Source organism: Globicephala melas, chromosome 3 (genome assembly GCF_963455315.2).
Source record: "Globicephala melas chromosome 3, mGloMel1.2, whole genome shotgun sequence".
NCBI classification, from domain to species: Eukaryota; Metazoa; Chordata; class Mammalia; order Artiodactyla; family Delphinidae; genus Globicephala; species Globicephala melas.
In genome coordinates this window covers 132,484,571-132,509,076 of record NC_083316.1, presented here as the reverse complement: position 1 = coordinate 132,509,076, position 24,506 = coordinate 132,484,571, and the positions used below count along the sequence as shown (strand labels likewise).

General features: G+C 47.4%; 1 protein-coding gene across 3 annotated transcripts in view; it reads right to left on the bottom strand.

The window, feature by feature from the left end:
- CYFIP2 (cytoplasmic FMR1 interacting protein 2) overlaps positions 1–24,506 on the bottom strand; it is a 131,683-nt gene that overhangs the window by 87,139 nt on the left and 20,038 nt on the right. For all 3 annotated transcript variants that reach the window (XM_060296541.1, XM_060296543.1, XM_060296542.1), the window contains exons 4-13: positions 19,284–19,361; positions 17,434–17,535; positions 15,076–15,257; positions 13,136–13,232; positions 11,715–11,843; positions 9,074–9,178; positions 6,851–6,942; positions 4,909–5,026; positions 2,374–2,493; positions 1,719–1,844 (exon numbers count right to left, since the gene is read on the bottom strand). In XM_060296541.1, the coding sequence (XP_060152524.1) occupies positions 1,719–1,844; positions 2,374–2,493; positions 4,909–5,026; positions 6,851–6,942; positions 9,074–9,178; positions 11,715–11,843; positions 13,136–13,232; positions 15,076–15,257; positions 17,434–17,535; positions 19,284–19,361 (1,149 nt within the window). The remainder of the gene's footprint in view (positions 1–1,718; positions 1,845–2,373; positions 2,494–4,908; positions 5,027–6,850; positions 6,943–9,073; positions 9,179–11,714; positions 11,844–13,135; positions 13,233–15,075; positions 15,258–17,433; positions 17,536–19,283; positions 19,362–24,506) is intronic.

The following is a 24,506-nucleotide window of genomic DNA, read 5'->3' as shown; positions in this document are numbered from 1 at the left end:
GATGAAAATGTTCTAAATTTGACTGCAGCTGCCCAGCACTGGCGATATACTAAAACTTAATGAATTTACATTTTAAACTCACGGTACTCCTCATCCGACTTCTGGCTGTGCAGCCTGGAGCCCGTCACCACCTGGGGAACATCAGCTGTCACCCTCATTGTCGACGCACCTGGCACTTTTCTACCTTATTTCACTGATTCCCCCAAGAACACTGCAAGGGAGGTGCTATTATTATACCCCTTGACAGATACACTGAGGCTCAGACAAGTGCCTTCCTAAAGGCCACATGCCTTGTAATAGATCGAGGGTTCAAATTCAGGTGGTGTGACGCCCGGGGCCCACTCACAACGACCCTGGTTGACTGCAGCACAGCACCTTTCAGAGTTTTGGGTCTGTGATTTACAGTAGGAATTGTATACTGTCTACTAACTCAGGAACACGTACCTGCCTGAAATGACCCCACTGAGCCTCAGTTCTTTAAAGTACAGCCTGGAGATCAGCTAAAGAGCAACTCTAACCCCTAATGTGTATGACGCTTTATAGCCTTCACTGCTCATCTACATCATTATCTCTGGTAATGACTCTTTGATTTTCAACAATAATGCTGGGATGGAAGTGGGTAAAGATAATCAGCTCCATCTTATAGATAAAGAGGCTGAGGCTCAGAGAGATGAAGGGTCCGGGGGCAGCATCCAGGTCTCTGACTTCTAGGTTTCAGAGAGTCATGAAAGAGGAAGCTGTCACTCATAACCCAGCAAGAATGAGCTCCGTCACCCTCACAGACATATCTTTTTGTAATCAGACAAACAAAAAAACCAAATCAGAAGGTTACAAAGCAGGAAGTAGAATCCTCCCTTTAGAAATTACTACTGTTAATGGTTTGGTATATATAAACATATACACTTATGTCCTTCCATTTTGAGCAAATGTGCAAAAGTATATTAATTTTGGTAGAAATGGCATCATTTTACATGCTGCCCTTTAACCTGTTTCTTTTTTAACTTAACAATATACGGTGTATATCTTTTCATGTCAGTACATCCATTTTAGTAGCTGCATAGTATTCAATGATATAGCTGTACCTTTATTTATTTTACCTGGTCCGTACTGAAGGACATTTCAGTTGTTTCACATATTTTGGCATTATAAACAATACGGCAATAAATGTCTGTTATATATGTCTCGGCACCGTTGGCTTATTTCCCTGAGATATATATGTGCCAAACGGTATGCCCGTTAAAAATCCGAATACAGATGATCAGCTTGCCCTCATAGAAAGCCTGTAAAATGTGGACTGGCCTGAGAAGGTCTACATCCCACTTCAACCAGCAACAGACATCACCAATCTACTAGATCTTTACTATCCTGACTGGTCAGCATTCTACCTCATCTTAGTTTCGATCTGAAGTTCTCCAACCACTCCTCAGTCTGGGCATTTGTTATATCTCTTTTGGCCACGTGTTTTGTCCCTGCTGTTTGGTCTAATAGAGTGCCTCTTTCTTTGGGATTCTAAGAACAGAATGCATTTCTCACCGCTTCTGAAAGAACAACTTGGGGCAGAGATGAATTCGGGTGGGAGGAGGGGGCAGGGAAGTGCATGCACAGGAGGTCCATGGCTGCCGCCCGGCCCAGCACCCCTCCAGGAAGCCCTACGGCTGCTGACACGGAGCAGCCTCGGGGGTGGGGGGGGTGAGGAGAAGCAGGGAGTCAGCACCCACCTCGACGAAGGCAAACTTCTCCTCACTGGTGTAGTTGTAGCGGGTGGCTCGCTCATACTCCTCGGCCGTGCCCGGGCAGTCCTTGTTGCAGAACTTGTCCGTGGGGTGAACGAGCTTCCAGGAGTACTGGGGTGAGAGGAGAGACCCACGCGTCCATCAGCAGGTGAATGAATCAACCAAATTGGGTGAGTCCACACAACGGACTATCACTCAGTCATAAAAGGCAATGCAGTACTGATTTGTGCTACAATGGAGGGACCTTGAACATGTGAAGTAAAAGAAGCCAGACACAAAAACCACATATGATACGATTCTACTCATAGGAAACAGCCAAAATAGGGAACTCCATAGAGACAGAAGGAGACTGCTTAGGGCTGCAGGGATAGGGAATAGGGGGTGATTGTACCGGGTTCTTCTTGAGGTGATGAAAATGTTCTAAATTTGACTGCGGCTGCCCGGCACTGGCAATATACTAAAAATTAACAAATTTACATTTTAAATGGGTGAATGGTGTGGTGTGTGAATTATATCTTGATAAAGCTGTTTAAAAAATAGAGTGCCAGAGAGAGGCAGGCGCAGACAGATTCCAAGTGAACAGAGAGTTCAGGATGGAGGGGGCCGGGAAGGGGCAGACCCTCTGCCCTGCGACACCTACCACCTCCATGACGTGGGCGCTCCACTTGGACAAGAGCTGCAGGCCCCGCAGGGCCAGGTCAAAGAGTTCGCGGTACTCCTCGTCCGACTTCTGGCTGTCCAGCCCGGAGCCCGTCACCACCTGGGGAACATCAGCTGTCACCCTCACTGTCGACGCACCTGGCACTTTTCTACCTTATTTCACTGATTCCCCCAAGAACACTGCAAGGGAGGTGCTGTTATTATACCCCTTGACAGATAAACTGAGGCTCAGACAAATGCCTTGCTAAAGGCCACATGCCTTGTAAATGATTGAGGGTTCAAATTCAGGTGGTGTGACGCCAGGTGCCCACTCACAACGACCCTGGTTGACTGCAGCACAGCACCTTTCAGACTTTTGGGTCTGCGATATACAGTAGGAAGTGCATACTGTCTACTAACTCAGGAACACGTCCCTACTTAGAGGTATTCAATATAGGCATGAACAGTTTTCACGAAACAACTTTATGCTCAATACTTGAGATTTCCTCTGATTTTTTATTCCATTTCATAACAAAATGCTAATTAGAAAGCAACTAAATTGATTTCACAACTCAATTAGAAATGACTCACGGACTGAAAAGCACTGGTGAAGATAAACATCTATTTCAACATGTAATATTCCACCGTGAAATACTGTATGTATGTATACTGTGCGTATGCATAGATATATGTGTATATATGTGTATGTGTATAGATATACATATAGAGCCAGTCCTCATTATTTGTGGATTCTGTATCTGTGAATTTCCCTATTCACTAAAATTTATCTGTAACCTCAAGATCAATCCTTGCAGTGCTTTCATGGTCAGATTCAGACGTGTGCAGAGTGGGAAAAAATTTGAGTCATGTTCCCAGCTGAGGCTGAACAAGGCAACTCTCTGCTCTTGTTTCGGCTCCTACTGTACACAAGTGTCCCGTTCCTGGTCTATTTAGTGCCCCATTTTCCTCATTCTTATACTTTTTAATGGTGATTTCATTATTTTAAATGGCCCCCAAGCACAGGGCTGATGCTCTGTCTATGCCCCTATGAGAAAGGAGGCTGGGATGGGCATTATGGAGAAAATATGTATTTTAGATAAGCTTTGCTCAGGCATGAATTATAGTGTTGTTGGCTGTGATTTAACGCCAACAAATCAACAATATATATTACATAAGGCGTCTTTAAGCAGAAGCACATGTAAAATAAGGTTATATATTAAAAACCAGCTGATGGAAACACTGTGATCGGAAGCTCACAGGAACCTACCCCTGTATTTTCTCAAAGAGTGATGGTTCAGTACTTGCTGATTTAGTGTTGACGGCCACTTTATAGAATATAACTGCTGTGAATACTGAGAGTGGTCTGTACATACACATGTATAAGCTGTATAATTCTAAAAATAGCTTTGAGCCAGACTCATTCTTAGATCATACCAAAACTGGACAAGGAATGAAGGGGTCCCCAGCACTTAAATTATTCCCATAGCTTATGTTCAGTTCATTGTCACATACAGTTAAGGAAGTCAAAGGTTTGGGCTTCACCCTGGTCCATGTCCACCAGAAGCCCTCTTGAGAATGTGGGCCACTCATCTAATGACCACACCACCTGCATTTATCTGGCTGTTCTCATTTCAAATATGATGCCCTTGGATCAAAGACATTTCCCTAGTTTGGGTTTTGGAAAGCGTAACTATGGCCATCGGCCACATGGTGGAGCCAGTGGGCACATGCGTGGTAGTGCAGAGTCTTCCAGGAGCTCCAGGTACTAAGGGAATTCAAATCTGGAGACCTATATTTATTAAACCAACATATATATTCATTAGAAGCGTTTATACAGAAAGAGATCCAGAAGGATATATACATCCAAATGTTAATCATAGTTGGTTCTGGGTGGAAGGATTTTACATGACTGATTTTCCCTCCTTCTGCCTATCTGTATTTTTCCTGAGGTTTGTGCACCGATCATGCTTCCCTACAAAAAAAAAAAGGAAGAAAAGAAAAATCCAGTGCCAGTAAAAATGTAATTAGTGGGATCATCACAGGAGATTTTTATGACCTTATTTTGCTGCTAACTGTATTTTCTGGCCTATTACAATGATTATTTATAATTGTAGTTTAAAAATATTTAGATGGTGTTATCACCATGATTGTTCAGAACTTTGTTTCTCTTGCCATCCAGGGTGGAGATGGTTTAGATCATACACAGACTAACGATTACTGGGCTGTTACTAGTTGCTAGGCACAATGCATTTTCCATGCATCATATTGTTTAATCCTCTCAATGAACCTTTCCAGATACTATTAGCTCCATTTTGCAGATGAGGAAACTGAGGCTCAGGGACGTTGAATAACTTGTGAAGGTCAGCAGCAGAACCAGAATCACACCCAGTTCCATCTGGCTCTAAAATCCATGCCACCAGTGTGTATTCCCTTACTCCTCCACTCTCCATGATCTCACCTCTTTTCTGGCCGGTCCTCACCCCTCCCCACCCTGGGCCCACACGGGCCTCCATCCCAGCAGCCAGAGCGAACTCACCTCACTGTTGCTGTAGCGAGCGAGTTCGGAGATAAAGCGGATGTGGTCATCCCGGATCTGAACCATCTGCTCGCAGATATTGTACTGCGGGCTGATGCTGCTCTGGGTGCACGTCCACCTGGGCAGAAAATCAGGGGGGTCAGAGTGGGTCCTGGCCTTAGGCACCTGGGTGGGGCAGGCTCCTTCCATTCACTAGTTGCTCCTGGTGCTTGGCCAACGTGGCCGGCTCCCCTGGGTGGACCAAGAGGTGTCCCAGCTACCAGCAAGAGTGCCTGCTAAATCCCGCTGTGGGGACTGCAGGCTGAACGGAACAGCCTTTTCTCCTCCTGCTTGGGGCTGGCCTCCTCTAAGACCCAATCGCATGCTTTTCCAGATAACGGGTGTCCACAGTACTTACCAGTCACGTGAGCGGGGAGGGACTTGCAGCCTCTCTAGGGCTGCAAAGGACTGGAATCCAAGCAAAGAAAAAGCAAGGTGGGCAACCTCCCAAACCTATCTACTGACCCCGGCAGCACTACGTCCTGTGGTTGAAGCTGTCGTTGGAGGGGGCCTATGGGCGGGACTGGGGAAAACTAAAGGGATTGTGCCTCTTTTTCAACAGCGAGCTCTCTATGGAGAGGAAACACGGAAGCTCTCTATGGAGAGGAAAACCACAGCCATTCTGAAAGTCTCTTTCTCATCTTCTCCCCCTTCCTCTCTTCTTTCTCCTCAAGTCTTTCCTCAACTTTTTTGAAAGAGATCTTTGGGAGAACATCCTAAATTGGGGAGGAAATGAATGAATAAGAATCTTCACTCTCCTTCCCCAAGAGAAAAAAAGACAACCCCGTTCACTGTCCTCTGCCATCCGGTGCCGGGTGACCCAGTGGACAGATTAGCATGGACACCAAACAAAGCAGATATGCGTTGTAGAGAGAATTTACTATTTCAAAAGGAGCTCTGAAAGGGTGCTCCAGAGAATACTCAGAATGGTGACAGACTTCCTCATGCCTGTACTTTGGCATGACTTTCCTTTTGAGGTCCTTGTGTAGGGATGGGGACACCATCACTTGAACCTCTGACCACCATCCTGGTCACATCACCACTCCCAACCAACCTCAGGTGGCCGAGAATTCACGCAGGGAAAAGTGAAGAAATGAGTTCAGCATTCGGGACTCCATGCTTTTCCTGAAAGACCTCCTCGTACACCAGCAGCCACCGGGTTATGAAAAGACTTAAACCGGCTTTCCCTGGCAAGACTCACCTGCTGTGGCTCAAAGCTGGTGGAGTTCAAGGACACTCTATTTACATACTTTTAAGGCCCTAATACCCTCACCCCTGACTAAAGGATGGTCGGCTCCACTCTGTATGGAAATGCAGGCAGAAACCTCCTTAAGGCCAGAGATCAAAGGGGTGGCCAAGACTGTAGCCGAATGTCCCCCAACTTCCATGAGGCGCTGACACCCCAGATCTTAGCTCAGATCACCTAGAGTGGTGGTTTATAAAACAACATAAGGAGAGCTCGTCAACCCGCTTCACAGTTGGAACCGTTGGAACAATACCCTCCACGGCATACTTACTGCATGGACACAAAACCTGAAGAGAGAACCAGTGTGATGAAGAACAAGGCCATCTCGCTCGGCCTGACCACTGAGGGCTGGTCACTCCTCCCCCTTCGCAGGGGAAGGAGGACTCCTGCCCTTCCCCTGCAGGCGGTGTGGGCTACCACGGGAACAGAGAAGGGGCGGGGCTGTGCTCTGAGCACTTTTGAACCCTGGCAGCAAAGGGCAGGTGCAAAAGGGCTCAGAGCACCATCCACTGCTCCCCTCTGCCAGGCGCCAGTGATTGGACAGAATCCACCTGCCCAGGGCTCTGGGGAGGGGGGAGGGGCTGAAGTGGCCCCTCGGCCCCCTGCCCGGGCTGGGCATCCTCGGGGGAGCCGAGAGACATTACGGCAGGCACTCACTTGGACTTGTTCTCTTCATAGTGAGCACTGGTCTTAATGTATCTGGCCAGCTCTATCTGCATGTCGCCGAAAAGGGGCACCACCTGCAGCTGCTGCAAAGGAAGCAAATACAGTGCGTGAGACACGGAGGGAGGGGCCAGGTGGCTGCCTTCCGCCGGGGGAGACAGGCCTCCGTGTGTGCCTCTGGGATGACCCCCAGTTTCTGCTTCCAAAGATGCTACTATGTGACCCTGGAACCACAAAGAGCCCCAGCCAGAGTAGAGGTCCTCCCGTGCCTCCAACCATCCCTATGTTCCAGCAACTGAGCCCAGAGAGGCAAAGTGACTTGTCTAAGGTTACCCAGCAGGCAGAACAGATGAAGAATGAGGACCAGATGGTCTGCCTCCCAGGGCAGGGTCTTTTCTGCTCTAATTTTCCTTGGATTCGAGGATCCTCGCTGCTTTGAGCTCTGCGAGTGGGTGCCCAGATGCCACTGGCTGGGCATGACCTTCTTGAGAAACTCCACAACGGGAAGTGATTGAAACCTTTAACACCTAACACCAAAGGGCAGACGATTCCCATCCGAAGACCAGGAGTAATGGCGAGGAGGCTGGTATTTTCTGTCTGCTTCTTAGGCACTAGGCACTGTGCCAAGCCCTTCAAAACCAGAGGGTTTCTAGGGCAGTGAAACTATTCTGTATGATACCATAATAGTGGATATAGATCATTATACATTTGTCAAAACTTACAGAATGCACAATGCCAAGAGTTACCCCTACTGCAAACCACGGACTTTGGGTGATAATGATGTGCCAACAATGTAGGTTCATGGACTATAACAAACGTACCCCTCTGCTGGGGAGTTTGGACAATGGGGGAGGTTGTGTATGAGTGGAGGCAGGGGGTATATGGGAAATCCCTGTTCATTCTGCTCAATTTTGCTGTGAACCTAAAACTGCTCTAAAAAATAGTCTATTAAGCAAATCAGAAAACAGTATTTCAATCCACAGAATAACTGGGTGAGGTCAGTACTAGTATCATTCCCATTTAACAGATGGACAAACTGAAGCTTTGCCAGCTGAAGTGACTGTTTTCAATCACTCCTAGAAGCTAAGGAGCTGGGATTATAACCCAGGGCTTTGACTGACCTATGTGATCCCACTGAATCCTCAAGGGAACCCCATAAAGTAGACACCCTTAGCATTGCTGTTTTTCGAGCCAGGGAACTCAGTTTCAGAGAAGTTCTGTGACTTTCCCAAAGTCACCCAGCTATGAAATGGCAGAGCGAGACTAAAACCCAGGTCTTTGTGAGGCGAGATTGCGGTCTTCCACTCTACCCCCATCTCATTCATGCGGATCTAAGGCAGAGGCAGATTTGGCCAGTTCTCCCAAGATGAGCTCTGTTTTCACTACGGGCAGTTCCAGAGAAAAGTCAAAGTTTCAGCTTCAAAAAGAAGCCAAGCCCAGCCACAGGATGCCTTCTGGTGACTTATTTCCCTCTTAACCTCCAAGAGTCGGTGGGACGCAGGCTTGGCCACACCTTTGAGGGATTCCACTTTTAATTGAAGCCTGGTTTTCCCGTGTCTGACCTCAGAGGCTCCACTCCAGGCCTGAAATGCCTGATGCTAGAATACACCGACATCATGCAATTCACTTCCAAAGGAGAAAACCCCTTTGCGAAAACCTCAAAGGCAAACCACAAGGTTTTATTGTTAAAGACTTGGGGCAGAAGATCAAATCTCTGAGGCACTGGGATGGACTGACTGTGGGCTGGACGCTGATGAGGCATTCTGCCCAAAGGCACGGAGAGTGAGGGGCCTCTGGTGGGCCAGGAGAGGCTGTGCGTTTGCGAATGTGAATCAATGTAAAATCCAGTCTTTATTCCTCCTGCTTCTGTGGGCTCTAATATATACTGAAAATTAAAGCGGGCTCTGTCTTCTGGGATGCACCTCTTTCTTTAGATGGCAAGGGATTTCAGAAAAGGGAAAAAGCAGTATGCGGAAAGAATCACAAGGCCTCCCGGCCGAATCCCAGCTGAATCCTGAGACTCAGGCACATGCCTTCTATAGTGTAGCTTCCTCTACCCAGGGCAGCTGGAGGCCCTAACATTCTATTCTCCTCCTCTTGGGGTCTTTAAAGCTACAGTTCAGTCAACAAGCCCCACTACTTGCTGGTTCATTTCATTCCTTTCCCCAGAGAGACCACCCCTTGGCCCCCTGCCCAACCCCAGCCCCAGGTGCTGACCTTAAAGAACTTATCGATTTTGCTGAGGTTGATCCTCTTCTTGGCATCCAGTTTGTAAATGTTACTGACATTTCCATCCATCAGGTAGAGACCAAAACCCATGACCTAGAGTGAGAAGAGGCAGAGCCAGAAGCCAGTCACATCCACTGGAAAAGTTTCAAAAAACCAAAAAAAGCAGATCTGTGTCTGTGTTCACATCCCCTGTAGGGACACACTGTGTGACAAAAACCCATGTGTCTTCAAAAAAAAAAAAGGTGGGGGGGGGAAGAGACCCATAGGTCTACTTTCAACCAGAAATTTGATTTCTGTGAAGAAATGCAGAGGACTCTTTCATATATTACCATGGCGGCCACTTCTTGAGTCCTCCCCCATGGGCCAGAGTCTGTGCTTTGGGATTTAGCAGGCGTCATCCTTCATTCTCACAACAATCTTGAGTCAAGTTCTACACAATAACCTTATTCTACGGACGAGGAATTGGAGACACAGAGAGGTTAGACAGCTTGCCAAGGTCACACAGCTAGTAAGCTGCAGAGACAGGATCTGAACCGGGATCTGACAACAACATGTCGGCACTTAGATCCTTCTTGAGAGAAAGGACTGAGTGGTGCTGTCGCTGCATCCCTGGGCCCCAGCACATCGCAGGCACTTGACGAATACTCACTAGATGGTAAATGGATGTGAAACTATTCACCCCTTTCTCCAAGGAAACTACAACAAAGATTCCCAAGGAATCTCATTGGTGACTTCATTAACAAAAAGACCACATTTTTGCCTGACAATGCCCTATAAGCAGGTCGACAGGCTGATTCTTGATATTCCAGTCCATATAATACTTTCCTGAATGCTGGCTTCTTTTGCTCTTTTTGTCAAATGTACAGCAAGCCTGAGGAGGCCTGAACAGCTAGGTTGAAAGCAGCTTCCCTCAGCACACAGTTGCTATGTGACTGGGGATAAGTCACGTCTGACACCTACGGGAGTGGACTAGAGGATGGGCGTTTGCATTTTGCAGTTCCGCAGGGTGTGCACCAGACTTTTCCATTTAAGGCAGAAGGCGCTCCCTGGTGGCATCTGAGTTCACTAACAAACTGCAGAGACGAGCAGTGCAGGAGTCCAGGTTGAGGAGGCAGAGAACTGAGAGGGAAGAAGGTTGGGAAGCTGAGGCGTGGGAGGATTAAAAGCAGGCAAGAGAAAAGAAGGGCCTGAGAATCTGATGGCAGCATCTAAGGATGCTTGGTGGACTGGGGTTTAGCAACCTACTTAGTGGAAGCAGCAATTCTGGGCAGAGCTATGGTAATTGCCCAGGCATAGCACTGGGGGTGAGAGAGACTGCTGAGCTCTGGGTGACTTCTCTGGATTTCTGACTGTGCAGAGCAAGCCAGAGTGAACAAGACACAAAGCCACACTGTCCTGCAAGCTTCTTCGAGATGTTATGGAAATGTTAAGAAGGGAACACCAACAGGGCTGGGATTCTTGAAATAGCAGGAGGCGACAGGGAGAGGAAAAAAAAGTCAAACCAGCATTGGAATTTTGAAAGGGGAGGTTCTGGGGAAAAACGAATCAAAAGGGGTGATGCATATGAATATGGAGAAGATTATTCATTTCCGGGCTATTGTTGTCAGAGGGAAATTAGAAATAATCTAAGCAGCTAACGATAGAATAATGGCTAAAGAAATTAAAGCTCATCCATATAACATTATTTAAGGGCTGCATAATCTTCCAAATGCATTTAATGAAGTGGGATAAAAATTACACGTGCACAAAATTTATGTAAATTGCATATGTAAATTACATACATATGAAAATATATCAGCACAGAAAAAACGAAAAAGATATACATCAAAATGCTAAAAGTGTTATCTCTGGATGGAAAGATTGTAAGAGATTTAATTTTTTAATGCTTTTCTGTATAGTCCAGATTTTCTACAATAATAAAAATTACTTGGCAATTAAAAAATGAAACTTGTAAACTGATGAAACAAATGTGACCCATTTGGGAAAATACAGCAAAAGTTTGAAGATTCTGCCTTCCCCTTGAGTTGGCAGTTTTCTCCTCCAGGATGTCTGGCTTAACAAGAGTATGGACACGAAGGTGTTCTACAGAGTTTCAATGCAGTTTAGCAAACAAATATCCAACCACAGGGGATCTGTTAAATAACAATGTCCCCATACAATGGAATACTTGGCAGCCATTAAAAAATCACATTGTACTGGCTTCCCTGGTGGCACAGTGGTTGAGAGTCCGCCTGCCGATGCAGGGGACACAGGTTCGTGCCCAGGTCCGGGAAGATCCCACATGCCGCGGAGCGGCTGGGCCCATGAGCCATGGCCGCTGAGTCTGCACGTCCGGAGCCTGTGCTCCGCAACGGGAGAGGCCACAGCAGTGAGAGGCCCGCGTACCGAAAGAAAAAAAAAAAGAAAAGAAAGGAAAAAAAATCACATTGTAGAAAGAGCCTTAATGATGTCTGGAAAGGTGTATATGACATATTCAAGGCAAATAACAGGTTACAAAACACTATATGCAGTAAGATCTGTATCAGTGCTTAAGTAAGAAGAAAGAAATATTAAAAACAAATGATTTTAAATAAGAAGGAGGTGACAGGGCAAGCCCAGGCCCTGGGGTGTGTGACCAAGGGAGCTGTACCTTGAGGAGCATGTGCTTCTCACTGGGGGTCAGATACATCTTGTTCTCGTAGTAATCCACACAGATGTTGACAATGTCGGCCAGCAGCTCCTCATAGCCTGGGATCACTTCCAGTTGCTGGTGGAGACACTAAACAGCAGTGCCCCCCCCCCACCCGGTTAGCCACTGTCCTGCATCCTCACACACACACCACCCAGGATGGGCCACCGCTGGGCCCTGGGACAGTGCCCGGCCTCACTGACTGCCCCAAGTGGAGGGGAGCCTGCAGCCTCTCCTCAACGTGCCCACAGTGGTTGGTCAGAGTTCCTGCACATCCCCCATGGCAGGGACCTGCTCCCCTTGGGGCCTTCCATTGTATTTCCCGGCAGTTCTGATGGTTAGAAAGTGCTTTATTGGGCTGAGCTGAAAGCAGTTCAGCTAGGCCCGTGGTAATCTCAGCTTAGTTTTGACAGTGTGGACTGAGCCCAAGACGTCTTCTCAGATGATGGTGGGAAGACCAAGCCCAGTGGAGGAGAGCTGGGCCAGCAGGTGTCTCCCTCCTGGCAGGACACAGCAGTACAAAGACATTTCCTGTACAAGAAGGCCTGAGGTCTCCACCCCAGGCCCCTTGTCTCCAAAGGGACACGCTGGCCCACGGCAGGGTGTGCATGGGGCTCAGGCGTGGGGCTGGGTCCCCGGGAAAAAACCTGAAGCCTCAACACTGAGGAGCCTTCTGCAGGTAACACAGAGCAGGGAAGGCCCAGTGAAGCCCTGAGAAAGATTTTAGCCCGGAAACCCTTTGAAGATTGAAGGCCCCTCTCAAGTTCAGGCCTGGGTCCTGCTGACATTCCTGCTGGTGCCTGTTTAGGTTGAATTGACAGATGCACAAGACAGGTTATTTTAAGTCAGGCAGAGCGTGACAGCCACAGCTGCGTGGGAATACCCTGGCAAAGCGGCGGCAGCAACTATGACTACGCCTTTTTATGTCCTTGCTGTCTATCAGGCTCTACACGTTAAGGGCTTTTTACATAGTATCTCATTTATTTCTCACCACTGTCCTATGAGTGGCAAAACAACAGCCCCGTTTTACAGTCGAGGAAACTGAGGCTTAGACCTTGCCCGAGGCCTCACAGTGGGTCAGTGGAGCGTCTAGGATGAGAAAACAAGGCGGTCTAACTCCAGAACCCAAGCTCTCAATCTACACCGATGCAGAGGCAGAACACTGGCTAGAAGGTTTTCAGAGAACAAACTCCGGAGAGGGTGAAAAGGGCCATCTGTGGTTGGGAGGGGAGACTTAAGTCTGCAGCTTAAAGCCTGAGTAGGGCAAAGGGGACGGATGACCTGGACAGAGCTCCTCTGCTCGTGGGCCCCCCGCCCCAACCTCCAGGCCCTGGCCTGCGTCACGGGATGCCAGGCCAGGACTAACATGGGTTTGCCATCACCTGGGTGATCCTGTTGTGGTTGGCCAGGAACATGGACAGGTTCTGTGACTCCTGGATAGACTGGGGGTCCGCCATCTTCCTCAGGAACTGCGCCGCCCTGGGACGGGGTGTTGCAGAGAGGGACGCTCAAGCACAGCCGGCCTCAGCCGGGCCTCATGGGCCCCATTTCTCAGCCAACCCGGATACACTGTCCCTGAGGTTAAGGGGCTCTGAACATCACAAGTGACTCTAACATCAAAGGAGAGTGTGTTCTGGAGTCATTTCATTAGGAGGTGTCTGCACCCTTGTAATAAGGGTATCTGAAACTAGGAGGCAAGAATGCACTGAAGCTCAAAGACCAGGAAAGTTTAAGGGCAGCTAGCATCCCGTCAACCAGCTTGTGGTAGGACAGAGCGAAACGGGCATCCCTGTGCCTCACAGTGACCTCCAGTGAAACTGCACGGTAAGTCATGGAGAAGAATCGCAGGCAGCAGGATGTTTTGTTTTCATTGCGTATTATGTTATTTGTAGGAAAACCTCAATGTTTCTAAACATTGTATGGAAAACCAAAGTCTATTTAACCTGACGGGATTACAGGTGAAGGGATGATGGGTGTGGGGAACACAGCGGGACTTAAAGGGAGAAAACCACAGCACTGGGACTTCTCTAGCCTGACCTGGAGGTGGAGGTGATGCAGCCAGTGTCACGATGGACCATGGAACACAGACAAGACACCTGTCTTGCTCGTGACCCTAGCCGGTCCACAGAGCATGTCGGCTGTGACCATGATGGAAGTAGTTGGCCATATCTGGGGAGAATTTGTGGGGAAGATACTGTACCATGAGCTAGCTGCCTATGGAATCTTTGTAAAATTGCCATTTCTGAATGGGGCTCTGTCTTCTGGGTACTCCCAGGTTTCAATTCACTCAGGAGGATAAAACGGTGAGGTATGTTGTCTGTTTTCTCCAGTTGCCATGGAGCCCTGGGAGGTTGTGGCTCCGGAGGGGGGCCCTCCTCAGCAGTGACACAGAAAATCCTTCCCAAGAGATGTGTACAGACACGTTGGAGCATATCTGAGCCTCAACCAACACAAAGTACATTGGCTGCTTTCGCCTGCCCTCCCCCACTTTTGGGTGGCTGTATCCAAATTTCTGGAGAGGACGGACCCCTCCGCCTCCCTCAGTCCTTTTTTCTTGTGAGCTGACACTGACCTCCAACTGACCCCAAGGACGAGCACCCCTCCCATCAGCACCGCCCCAACATACACATACATAGTACAGCGTCTGATGGAGGGATCAGCACATGACCCAAGCTGGAGCAATGACAATCCTCCTTGGGGCTTCTGCAAAAGTATTTGCAAGGAGGAGCATTCTTTCTGTCCTTAGGAGCTGGGGTCGCTACATTGGCTGGCGGGACGCTTACAGCTGCTGGAGGCCACACAGGGCATGAGCCTGCCTGAGAATGAAGCTGATACTGAGGAAAGCTGAGCTGAGAGGTAGAGGGAACCAGACCAACAATATCACCTGAGTACCTGGATCAAGCTGACCAGGACTTTTCTGTGCTGGGAGCCAACGCAGTTTCTTCTTCTACATAAGCAGTTTGAACTAGCTTTCTGATCCTTGCAGAGAATGACTCCTGTGACCATTTGATGATTATATTAATCACAATATAATCTCAGACTGCATGGGACACAGAAAATGCTGCTGCTCCACAGGTGGGGCAAATGAGGATTTGATTCCACCTTGAGACAGAAAATCCTGCCAAGACCCAGCTCTCCAAAACTCAGCTCTGCACCTTATTCCTTAAACTGCAGGAACAGAGGCAGGCCCCCAACCCCACTGTGTCTGTGGACTGGCTAGCTTAGTTCCGAGAAGGAGACTCTTAGAAGGGCTCTGTCCTATTCCTCCCACTGGCCACTGGCCAGCGGCCCAGGAAGATGGGGGGGGGGGAGGGGCCCTGACCTCTTGTAGGCAGAGTGATCGTTCTTGACGCTGCACTTCATATTCTTCAGCTCGTCCAAGACTGCGAACATGTTGATGAACTTGCCCAGGGTCAGGAGGTAGGCCTCAGAGACAAAGTCTTTCCTCCGCTCAGCGTGGCACAGCCGTTTCACCTCACTGCAGAAGCGTTCGATGGCCTTGCGCTGCACGCAGAGGGGCAGCGGGTCAGGATGCGGCGGCCTGGTGGGGTGCCTCACTGCACTCTCTGGTGAGGTCGAGCCTCCCCTGGGGCCCTAGTCAGAGCCTGGACATTTAGAGAAAGGCAAATCTGCCCAGAGGTCTTTCTCAGAGGTGTGCTGAAATACTAAGCTGATTTCTAGAGGGAAGCCCAGAACCTGCCCCCAAGTGAGTCAAACCAATGAATTCATTCACCACGCCCTTGCTAGGAAAACACTGTCTTGTTCATGTGTGTATCCCAAGACCTAGGACAGTGCAGGCACCAGACAATAAGGGGGCAGAGATGGAGAGTGAGAAGGATGCTCAGAGAAAGAGGTCCATTCATCCAATCAACGGGTGTTTACTGAGCATCTTCCACGTGCCAGGCACCATTCTTGGCCCTGGTGTAAAGCAGGGAACAAAACGGAAGAAAAAGTCTCTACCAGAAGGAGCTTATATTCTAGTGATGGCTGACAGAAAACAAAATAAACAAATCCTCTCTATTAGAATGTGATAGGTGCTATGGGGAAAAATAAAGCAAGGAAAGGAGATAGGGAGGCCTTCAAAGACCAGATCAAGCCACGCTTTCTCCTTCCAGAGTCTAACACAGCTTTCTGGGATGACGGAAATGTTCCATACCTGCTCTGTCCAATACAACAGCCACTCATCATATGCGGATACTGAATACTTGAAAAGGCGAGTGCAATGGAGGATCTGCATTTTAAATTTTATTTAACTTTAATTCATGTAGATAGCCGTATGGGGGTACTGGACAGCACAGTTCTAGATTGTCTCAGCTCCTCCCTTCTCTAAATACCTCCTGTCAGGAGGCCCTCAGTTTAGCACATACTTAGTTTTGGGGTAGCTGTTCTCTCTTGAACCTGCCTTCCCGAAGAGATTTTAGGTTCCTCGAGAGCAGGTGCATGATGCTAATAACAGCAGCTGCCCTTTGTTAAACCTGCTCTGTAATGAGGGCTCTACAAACGGGGCACTTTACAAGCAGACCTTATTTATCCCTAGAGAAAACCTGTGAAATAGGCATTCTTTCCAAGGTAAGAAAACTGAAGTTGTCAGAGGTCTGAAATAACTAACAGAACACAGTCAGAATGAGACAGAACCCTGGGCTTCTCTGCCTGCGAGGCTCTCTCTGCACCTTCCCCAGATGCTCCCATCTCCCTCCCCCAGAAGGCCAGCACAGAGCTGGGCACAGGGCAGACCCTGGGCCAGTGCTTGCAGGCCTACTTACGAGGCTCATAAATACACGTGGAGGGCACAGAGTGTGTGGCAGGACCCCCACCCGGGCAGAGGGTGGTCTTAAAGCCATCAGCCTGCATTCCTGAATGGCTTCCAAATAAGCATAATAACCAGCTTGCCCTCTTACCTTTCATTCAGAGGAGGCTTTGGCTGTCTTTTGTCTTTTCCTCCCTTAAATGCTCATTCTTCTTGGCTTCCCAACGGGTCTCCCTGCTGCCACCCTTCTGCCCTCCTGCCCCTGACACCTGTGCTGCCCCCCACTTCCCATCCATCAACCACAGAGCAGCCAGAACACCTCGATCAGATCATGTCACCGGAAATCTCCAGCGGCTTCCCGTGGTGCTCGAAGAAAATCCAGGTGTTCTTCCCCTGGCCTGCAGTGCCCTGTATGAGTAGGTCCCTGCCTACCCTGCTCACTATGCAGCCTCCCTGGCTTCGTTCCACTTCTTAAACATGTCACGCTCCTTGAGGCTTCAGGGCCTTTGCCTTTGCAGTTCCTTCTGCCTGAAACCCTCTGCCCCTGGATCATCATCTGCCAGCCTCTTTCACATCATACAGATCTCAGTTCAAACACCACCTCCGTGGAGGCCGTCCCTAAAGCTGCATCCATGTCGAAGATACCCTCCATGCCAGAGTTTCTTTAATTGTATTTCATTCACAGCACTTGTTCTGTTGTGTATTGTTAATTGTCAGCCTCTCCTCCCACCCAGAACACATTCGTCTGCCCACTAGAATGTGAATTATATGGAGGGAGAGGCTTGTCTGTCTTGCTCACCCCAGGGTGGGTCAGGGGCACTACAAAGTGTTTGCCGAATGAATAAATAACATGGCACAGAAATCCAGTACCAGTGTCTAGAAGCGTGGGGACCTACTCGGGTGTCCTGGTCCAGACCCACCCTGACCCCTCACCTGAAAGTACATGAACTTCATGAGCTTAGTGACCTCCGGCTCCAGCACCTCCACTGTCTTCTCATAGATCTCCACTCGGTTGGGCTGCTCGTTGCATTTCACCTGTGGGGAGACAGGGGGTTTCGCACACCCTGGTTTGCCCAGGTGGTCCTGGTTCACACCTGCTGTCTTATTAACAGGGCCCGTTTTCTCTGTTGAATGCACCTCATTTAGGATGATCAGTGGTATGGTTACCTAGTGAGAGGAGGCTGGGGTAGCCCTGTCTGACATTCTGATGGGGGCAGAACTGCTCCCCAGACACTGGCTGCAAGAAAGAAACCAGCTGGTCCCCAGAACAGAACCCTCCTCCCCTTCAGTCTGTTCTGTGCCCCGCCCATGAGCTGTACACACGACTACGTTGAGCTGCACAGTCTCCCTCCTGCCGCCTTTGCCCCACTCCTACCCCAGTACCCCCTACTCCTATGTGGGGGCCGCTGCCTGATCCTAAGCAGAGAAAAACGTTCTGTCCATGGCTCTCGATGCACTTGGGACAAAGTCCCCTGGCCATACTTGGGCCCACTAAGAAGCCCGTTTTCTCTGCCTGGTGGTTTTCAGCACATCAGAATCCCGTGGCAGATGTGTTCACAGCCTGCACACCCAAGGCTGCTAACAGGTCACTGAAACTGGAGAGTGAGCAAAGGGTAGTAACCACAAGGACATTCTTCACACTGTTGTATAGAAATTCTTAAAATGGAAGCACCTAGCTAAACATCCAGAAGTCGATGATTAAATGGATAAAGTATGATGCATTCATACACTATCATTATGTAACTGTTCGGGGCAATGAGATACATCTCTGACCTGAGGTGGAAAGATTGCTACCATAAACTGATGGCTGGAAACAGCTGCAGGACAGGAAGGGTAATTTAATCCCGTTTTTATTCAACAAAACACAGAACAGTGTGTGTGTTTGTGTATCCATATATAATACAGGTATAGAGAATCTGAAAGGGTGCGAAAACCAAGCTGTTAATAAGTAGTGAGCTCTTGGGGTTAGGATTGGGAGCAAGGTAGAGGAATGGTTTCTGTTTACACACCTGTGGCCTGTTGATTTGCTTACAGTGGGACCTAAGAATAATATGATAACTATGATAATGGTAAAAATAATATCTGTGTGTGTCAACATGAAAAATGTCAGTGATAAACAATACTGTGTAGGGCTTCCCTGGTGGCGCAGTGGTTGAGAGTCCACCTGCCGATGCAGGGGACGCGGGTTCGTGCCCCGGTCTGGGAAGATCCCACGTGCTGCGGAGCGGCTGGGCCTGTGAGCCATGGCCGCTGAGCCTGTGCGTCCGGAGCCTGTGCTCCGCAACGGGAGACGCCACAACAGTGAGAGGCCCGCGTACCGCAAAAAAAAAAAAAAGAATACAGTGTAAAAAATTCAAGCGGCAGAACCGTATAAATAGGAAACTACACACTTTTGTAAATGACAATAATTTACAAAATAATAATCACAGAAATATTCATGATGTTTGAGGAAAGAGAGCCAGATGAATATGCAGCAAAGCGTCCACAGTGATTATGCTTTGGTGGGAGGTGGGGGGTTTGGGTGGTAGAGCGAGGGGTGAGGATGTCTTGCTTTTTACTTTCTACCTTTCTGCGGTGGTTTGGGTGTTGTACAGTTAGCATATACTGCTTTCAAAAGAAAATAATACTGAGCAATTTTTAAAAGCTGGTGTCAGTTTTACGGGATGCTCTCTGAATGTTTTCAGCGCACCCCCTTGGGTAAGAGGCCCTGGAGAAGGTCAGTAATCTGGACGGGGGTGGGGTGCAGGGTGGAGGCACCCCCTGAAGGGGCAGGACTGTCTCACCTGGGGGATGGCCCGGGAACAGCTGCGCCAGGTGTATAGCATGACCGCGTACTCGTGCCCTTCCTCCAGCATTTCATTCTGAAAAGCACAACATGCTCAGCAGGGAGAAACTGCTCCGGCGCCACAAGACTTTTCAACAGCCCCCCACTCCCAGTCGTCGCAACTCACAGTGTGGTCTATGGACCAGCAGTGTCAGCATCACCCGGTGGGGTGGGGGTGGGGGGTGGGGCTTATTAGAAATGCAGAGTCTCAGGCCCCTCCCTGGGCCTATGGAATCTGAATCTGCATTTCAATAAAATTCCCAGGGGACTCACACTCCCAGGTGCACAATAAGTTTGAGAAGCAATGGCCTAACTTATCCCCATCAGACACTCAAGGGCTCTACAAGCAGGACACATTTTTCAAAGACAGATGGCTACCTCAGAAAGGAGGGGCAGATCCACTAGCTCCAACAGCAAAAGCTGTCCCAGATAAACAGTTAGCAAGAAAATAAGCAAAACAGTTTGTACAACAGATAGGTTAAAAAACACAGAGTAATAATTATGAAAGTATATTATTGTGTATGGAAAAATATTTTGGTGGAATACATACCACAACTATGAATAGTAAGCTCTCTGTGGGGATGGATAAACAGGGGCTTTCGCTTTTCACATCACACGGTACTACAATGTCTGCTCTTTTATAAGAGCCCACTTTACTATTTCATAAGCAGGAAGACGGTTAAGATTAAGATTTTTAAAAATAATACAGAGCAGATGGCAAAACTAACAACAGCACGAAAAACAAATCTGATGACTCACCTCACCTAGTAAGTGCTTCACTGGAAAGAGCCCTAATCTCAGTGTCCAAATATCTGGGCTGAAATCCCAGCTTCATCACTTAGCCCTTTGGCCTTCAGGAAGTCACTTAACCTAAAATTCTCCATTTAGTCATCTGTTTAATAATAATGTTGTAAATAACAACCTCAGAGAATTTTATGAGAATTAAATACAATACAAACATACATACACACTAGGTAATCTGTAAAGGGAGTTAAGAGTATTACTAGGGAAAAGATAGTCTGGCAGCTCCTCAAAAAGTTAAACACACAGTTACCATATAACCCAGCAATTCTGCTCTGAGGTATGTATCCAAGAGAAATGAAAGCATATGTGCTCACAGAAACTTCCACACTTGTTCACAGCAACATTATTCTAATAGTCAAAAAAACAGAAACAACCCAACGGGTGAATGGATAAATAAAATGTGGTATAGCCATGCAATAGAATAGCACCCTTCTGTAAAAAGGAATGAAGTACTGATCCATGCTACAACATGGACGAACTTTGAAAACATTATGCTAAGTGAAAGAAGCCAGACACAAAAGGCCACCTATTATATGATCCATTTAGATGAACTGTTCAGAGTAGACAAATCCATAGAAACAGAAAGTAGATTAGCGGTTGGGGGAGAGCAGAACTGGGAGGGACTGCTAAAGGTTTGAGGGTTTCTTTTTGTGGTGATGGAAATTAGATAGTAGTGATAATTGTATAACACTGTGAATCTGCTATTAAAACACTGAATTGTACACTTTAAGTGGTGAATTTTGTTATATGAAGGACGTCTCAAAAAATACAATAAAAAGAGTATTACTAGACCATCTCTTTTGTGAATGTTTGTATAGATACAAAAATGAACCTTTACTGATTTATCTTTTATCCCACACATCATATCTATTTCATAATATCTTCCTAGCACAAGATCAGATTTAATTTGGAGCTTATTACTTTTTAAAGTTTTGTTTTCAACAGCAGACGTCACTGACGAGTCACACATTCAATTCTTAATTTACAGAACTCTTTAAATCAGTAACATGTTGTGCTTGAGACCACAGAGAACCAAGAATCAAGCCTGTGGGTCTCCTGCTGCCGTTGCTTCAGAACACGTGTCAGAAAAGGGAAGTGACAGTAATGCATAGGGAACGGGTGTCTACTTATCAGCACTAAACTGCCCACTGGCAGGTATATTCCCATTCACTCATCCAGTGAACCTTTCACTGAGCGCTCACGGGTCCCTGGCTTGGTGCTACGTGCTGAAAACAGGCCAGTGAACAAGAATGATGTGGACTCTGCCTTGTGGACAGTTCAGCTGACCATCAGTCAGATTTGTTGTATAATCATGCCTGAAATGTAGAGGTCAGGATGGTGTGTTGGATGGAGCTTCAGGAAACTTGAGGTCTGGTCCTGGCTCTGCTTGGACCCAACTTTTATCTGCACAATGTCATGGTTTTCTCATTTAGAGGCAAAGAGTTGGCTTAAATCACTGGTTCTGAGTCCTGGCTGCACGTTAGTCACCTGGGCAACTTTGAAAACGCCTGATGCCCAGGCTGGGCTCCACTGGAACGAAATCGTTATCTCTGGGGGAGGGGCCCAGGCATAAGTGTTTTTTAATGCTCTCCAGGTGATTCCAACGTGCAGCCTAGGTTGACAGCTGTAGGACTAAGGATCTCTCAGGTCCTTTACCTTGATAAGATTCTGTAAGTTCAGGATTTAAACCCAATGTGAGCGCAGATCAAATTTCAGATAGTGACAGACTGTACCTCTCAGCACTTATTTGGACACTCAGCCCCCATCTCACCACCCAGCAAAGAACCCTTGACTGTTCCTCATAGGTGGTCAATTACACGGTGGTCAATTACTCCTCTTTTCTCTGGCTATCCTGCCTTTTGAGAAATTCACCTTGCCCCAAAGTGGGCAGGAGAAATACAAGAAGATGAACATCTAATGAAGCCTCTTGCTGCTGATAAAGCTACTCTACAGAAAGATTTAGCAAGGTACAAGGAGGAAATTGTTGAGGAAGTGAAGTTTTGGCATTATCCACGAACATCATCGGTACACCCTATCTGAGACCCTGCCTAAAACCATATCAACACTATCCCTGTGTTGGTAGAATAGTGGCTGCAGAAAGATGTCTGCATCCTAATCCCCAGAACCTGTGAAAACAATACCTTACACAGCAAAAGGGACTTTGCAGATGTTATTAAGTTAGCAGCCTTGAGATGGGGAGGTCATCCTGGGGTATCTGGTGGACCCAGTGTAATGGCAAGGGTCCTAATAAGTGAGAGGGAGGTGAGAGAGTCAGACCAGGAGTCGTGAGGATGGAAGCAGAGATTGGAGTGGTGTGACTGCTGGATGCAAGGGGGCTGAGTCAAGGAATGGGGGCAGCCTCTAGAAGCTGGAAAAACAAGGCAACAGATTCTCCTCTAGAGCCTTCAGAAACGAATGCAGGCCTGCCCACACCTTGATTTTAACCCTGTAAGATCCCATGCCAGGCTTCTGACCAAAACAACGGTAAGCAAATAACTTTGTGTTGTTTTAGGTCACCGAATCTGTGATAATCTTCTGTTCCAGCAGCCACAGAAAACGAATACAATCTGCCTGCAAACCGGCCCTTCCTCTGACTTCCCTATTGCTGTCCCTGACCTGGTATTTCCAGGAAACCTCAGTCAGCATCGTTGTCACTCCCATGGGCCCCAGCACCCAGCACACTGTGAAGCCAGGTGGAGTCAACCTCCAGCGCCTCTCGTATCCATGTCCCCTTAGCCATCCCTCACACCATTGCCCTCATCCGGCCCTTGACGCCTCCAGTGTAGATAACTTTAACTATCGCCTCACTCATGCCTCCTTACCACTTGTTCTGCACAAAACTGATAAATGAAACTTATTCCTCAAGTGTATTTCTGTTCACATTTCTCCCATCAATGAAAAATTCCCATTGCTACTGATTTTTGATTAAATGAATTAAAGCCCTCTATTATGGGCTGACTTGTGATCCCCCCGCGAAATTCATATGTTGAAGTCCTAACCTCAGGACCTCTGAATGTGACTATATTTGGAGACAGGGCCTTTAAAGAGATGATTAAGTTAACATGAGGCCATTAAGGACCCTCATCCAATCTGACAGAATTTGGACACACAGAGAGACACCTTACATGTGCCTGCACAGACAAAAGACCGTGTGAGGACATCGCCAGAAGGCGGCCGTCTGTAAGCCACGGAGTGGCCTGAGGAGAAAGCAACCCTGCTGACACCTTGATACTGGACTTCTGTCTCCAGAACTGGGAGAAAATAAATTTGTTATGTAAGCCACCCAGTCTGTGGTATTTTGTTATGGCAGCTCTATCAAACGAAGACAGCCTCTATGCACTGACGCTTATCTAATTTTTGATAAATACCACCAAGAATTTCCCTATATGTACTTCACAGTCCAAACCCAGGCAGTCTCTGTGCCTTTTGCCTCTGTGCCTTTCCTCATGCTGCTTCCACCAGCCAGATGCTCTCCATCTCATCCCTGACAGATAAAATTCTAATTGTGTGAGACAGCAGAGGTCAGTGGAAAGAGATCAGGGCTGGGAATCTTAAGTCCTGGATTCTAGGTTCAACCCTGTGATTTACTAATTGTGGGATCATGAGCAACCTGCTTATTAACTTCTCTAGGTCTCAGTTTTCTCATCCCTAAAATGGGAATAATGATCTCTTTCCAAGTCACAGGGCTATTATAAGGTTCCAATGATACCACGTATAAGAAAACCTTATATAGTTTAAAGTACCATTTATATATGGTGTATATATATATATATATATAAAACATATATATTATGTATATATAATAACCATATATTATATATGTATGTGTGTGTGTGTATATATATATATATAATATGTGGTTATAATGTGTGTGTATGTACAGTATACAAGCCTCTACTCAAAACCCACTTCCTTCATCAAGCTTTCTCTGAGCCTCTCAGGGCCCCTTAAAGACTTTGAACTTTCACCATGCCTTTTACCTTTAACTTTGTATATTTTTATTTGTTTGCAAAGAGCCATCTAGAGCACAGGTTTTGTAGCCAAACAGATTTAGGTTTAGCTCTGCCATTTGTCAGTGGCAGGACCCTGAGTAAGTTACTTAACTTTTCTGGACCTCAGTTTTCCCCACCCATAAAATGAGTATTGTAATAGAACCTTCTTCAAAGGGTTGAGGTGAGGATTAATTAAGACAATGCATTTAAAATATCTGCACATAAAATGTTCAATAAATGGTAAGCCTGTCTATTTCTACTTGACTCATTGAGAACCAAGACCAGCCCTATCTGTCCTTGCATATCCCCCTCTCCAGCATTTAGCAGGGTCTCTCCAGGTACCAGGTACACAACATTTATTGAATGAATGGGCAGGGTGTGGTGAG